Source organism: Nestor notabilis, unplaced genomic scaffold (genome assembly GCF_000696875.1).
Source record: "Nestor notabilis isolate BGI_N333 unplaced genomic scaffold, ASM69687v1 scaffold8144, whole genome shotgun sequence".
Lineage (NCBI taxonomy): Eukaryota > Metazoa > Chordata > Aves > Psittaciformes > Psittacidae > Nestor > Nestor notabilis.
In genome coordinates, this window is record NW_009925116.1 from 55,887 (window position 1) to 58,894 (window position 3,008).

A 3,008-nucleotide genomic window follows, 5' to 3' on the forward strand; every position below is an offset into this window, starting at 1 on the left:
GGCTAGTGCTGTTGCTGGTCTTTCCCCATGCTTTACACCAGTGAGGAAATTTCTGTCTTCCAACTCGTGTGGCTGGGGCAGCAGAATGGGAAGGATGGTGAAAAGAAATGGCTGGCCTACTTTGTCCTCTTCTGAGGAGTGGGAAGCCAAGTATGACAGCAGAGATCACGTCCTGCAGCTACACTTGCGTCAAGGAGATTTCCCTCCTCCATCAGCACTGAGCTGTGCGGAGGCAGAGCTGCAGCTGGAGGCTGGGACTGGATTCCTCAGGAAGGAAGAAAAGCTGGGAAATGTCTATTGACTAGTCAGGAAACTGGGAGGGTTTTCAAAAAACCTAAGTGGATGTCTGTTCCTCCAGAAATAAGCCAAAAAACATACCATGCAGCTTTCTAACAAGCTTTCTAACACAGGGGTTTAAATCTCTGCTAGTGAAACAGATGCTCTGCCTTGCATTTCGTGAAGGCAGGAAAGGAATAAACGTGAGCAACATAAGCATTCTCCTCCACAACACATCTCATTGTTATGGCTTGATTATGACTTCGTCTGTATCCCTTTATTCCAATTGTTTGACCGAATTTATGCCCCAAGGCAGATGTACTAGAAAATGCGAAAGCACCACAAAGTGAGAGACACAGCTAGTGGTACGGTACTCCTTGCCACACAAAATGCCAATATAAATATGTTAGAACAAGTTACAAGTGTATCATACTTAAGACAAAAAAAAAAAAAAGAAAAAAATAAATATATATATTTTTTTAAAGAGCAGAACAAATCTCAAGCAGCCAAGTGGTGAAGTTGCAGTGATGTACAGGAGGTGATGTAGCCCTACAACCTCTTGGGAAGATACACTGAAAGAAGACGTCTGCAAATGCATCTTGGCAGAGTACGGGTACAGAATGCAGTGGTTGGCTGGCACTCACTATGGTACATAAATGTTAATGGCAGACTGGGAGTGAACTGATTTCAAGTTTGAGGCCGCACATGTTCCATTCTCCAGAAGAAAGTTCTCACACAAAACGAAAATTGTCAGAGCCGCTGGGTGAGTCAGTACTCCTCCTGCTGCTGGGGCTGTTCATGGACTTGCTCTTCACCTTCATGCTCTTCTGTGTGGCCCTCCTGCAGGGAGAAAAAGGCCCCAAAACATTCTTCAACAGAAAGCATTTCTCACGTAATGTTGCCCCGCAGTGCTCGCCATAGCCTAAAGCTTAACTTCTAATTTTCATGCAGCTAAGTACAAAATGAGCTGTTACCTGAGAAAAGCAGCATCTTGTAATATTACCATAACATGTGTTTACTTTGCTTTTAATCAATGCATATGCAGTACTGATACTTCCCCAGAAAAAGTGTCAGTTTTCAACATCACAGAGGATGAACTGTTCTGGTAAGTGAACGTTTTGCATACCTGGACAGTGAGATGCTGTACCATAGCATCCTGGTGTCCTCCCATTTTCAGTTTGTCCAAGGATTTCTGAACCTGTCTGCTGTAGTTCTCGCACAATCTTTGATCTAGGTTTGTATCACTAAATGGACAGCACACTTTTGCTACCGCCTGCTTTAAAAATTAAACTCAGCCTCCTTTTTGAGGTCAGACATACTACTTCCCCAAAATAATATACCCATGCTAAGACTGAAGTTCAAAGGTTATCAAAACAGTGATTTTTAGCTGTATCCAGAAAATATAACCAAAGAGTTGCAAACACTTTTTCAGGGAGGGGAGAGGAAGGGAAAGAGCTACTGTGATTTATAGAGCTACTGTTGAAAGCACTAATCACTAGTAAACATGTCCCTTTTGCAAATGTTATTATATACAGTATTTTCCAGAGCTGTGTCTCTTAATATACAATCCTTTTAGGAGAAGAATCCCTGACTGAAGGGAAGGCTGCATCCCCACTGATATCCATTTCAAACAACTTCTAAATCAGAGACAACAGACTTGCTATCTTGAGTTGACCTGGATGTTATCAGAGCTCAAGATGTCTGGCTGACTCTTAGAGCACTACTTCTGGATTCCCACCAAGCACAGCTGCATTTAGAGCTTTCTTCTCTCAAGAGGCTTCCATCTTTCCAGAGCACAGTTCACTGAAAAGATCCCCCACGTGTACTCCCTGCTCTGTGTTCGTAGGCAGCTCTGAAGGAAAACACTTTTCCAAGACATTGAGCTGCCATTCAAACTGCAGCATCCCTGATGCGTTACCTCTGCAGAACTTGCCTGGCTCCCAGCAATTTTCGCTAGGAGCAAGCGGCTTGAACAACAAACTTTAAAAATTCATACTGCTAAGTTTTCAAATTTGAGGCAAAAATTAAAGGAAAAGGGAGGCCATAATCTGAGTGTTCTCAGAATAGTTCAGAGCATCTTATGCAGTAAGAAAATTCCCTTCAGGCACAAAATATTCCTATTTCTAAATGGCAAGAACAGGAGAATAAAGTTCCTAATATTTGCTGACAAAATGGAAATACTCTACTATTTGCCACACAAAACCAGCCAAATTTCAATTGAAAGCAAGGTTTCTGCCATTCGGTTGTTATTTTCAGGTAGAAGCCACGCATGTCAATCAAGACAACTGCAGTTTAGCACCTTACAGCCTCTTGGGGGGAACGACATCCTTAGTACACACAACATCAAAACTGCTTTTTATGTAGTATCTGAAAATCACAACCTCTGTGATGGGCTGCAAGGGCACAAGACTTGCAGAGAACAGGAGCTTCACTGAGAGAAGCTGACATCTGCGAGATGTCACGCCAGCCTTATGGGGTGAGAGAACTGAAGCTTGTTTAGCCACAGCAAGCTGTATCCCCATCTATCCTGACCCTCCCTATGTGTTGAGGTGACCTGCTCTGAAATGCAGCTGTTCCACAGGCTTGGTGTGTGCAGAGTCTGAGAAAAACCTATTAGAAAGCCCACTCGTGCAGACTTTATAGGTCATGTACATGCTATCTCTTCATGCATATAGTAGGAAAAGCCTATTACGGGAATGGCTTGGGAACCTACTCTGCAGGTCTGAAGAGCG

General features: G+C 43.2%; 1 protein-coding gene across 1 annotated transcript in view; it reads right to left on the reverse strand.

Annotated features, from left to right (window-relative positions):
• Positions 1-3,008, reverse strand: part of MAPRE2 (microtubule-associated protein, RP/EB family, member 2) — a 45,307-nt gene continuing 42,299 nt past the window's right edge. The window contains exon 7 of the mRNA XM_010012900.1: positions 1-1,116. Within this exon, the coding sequence (XP_010011202.1) occupies positions 1,045-1,116 (72 nt within the window). The 3' untranslated portion in view covers positions 1-1,044. The remainder of the gene's footprint in view (positions 1,117-3,008) is intronic.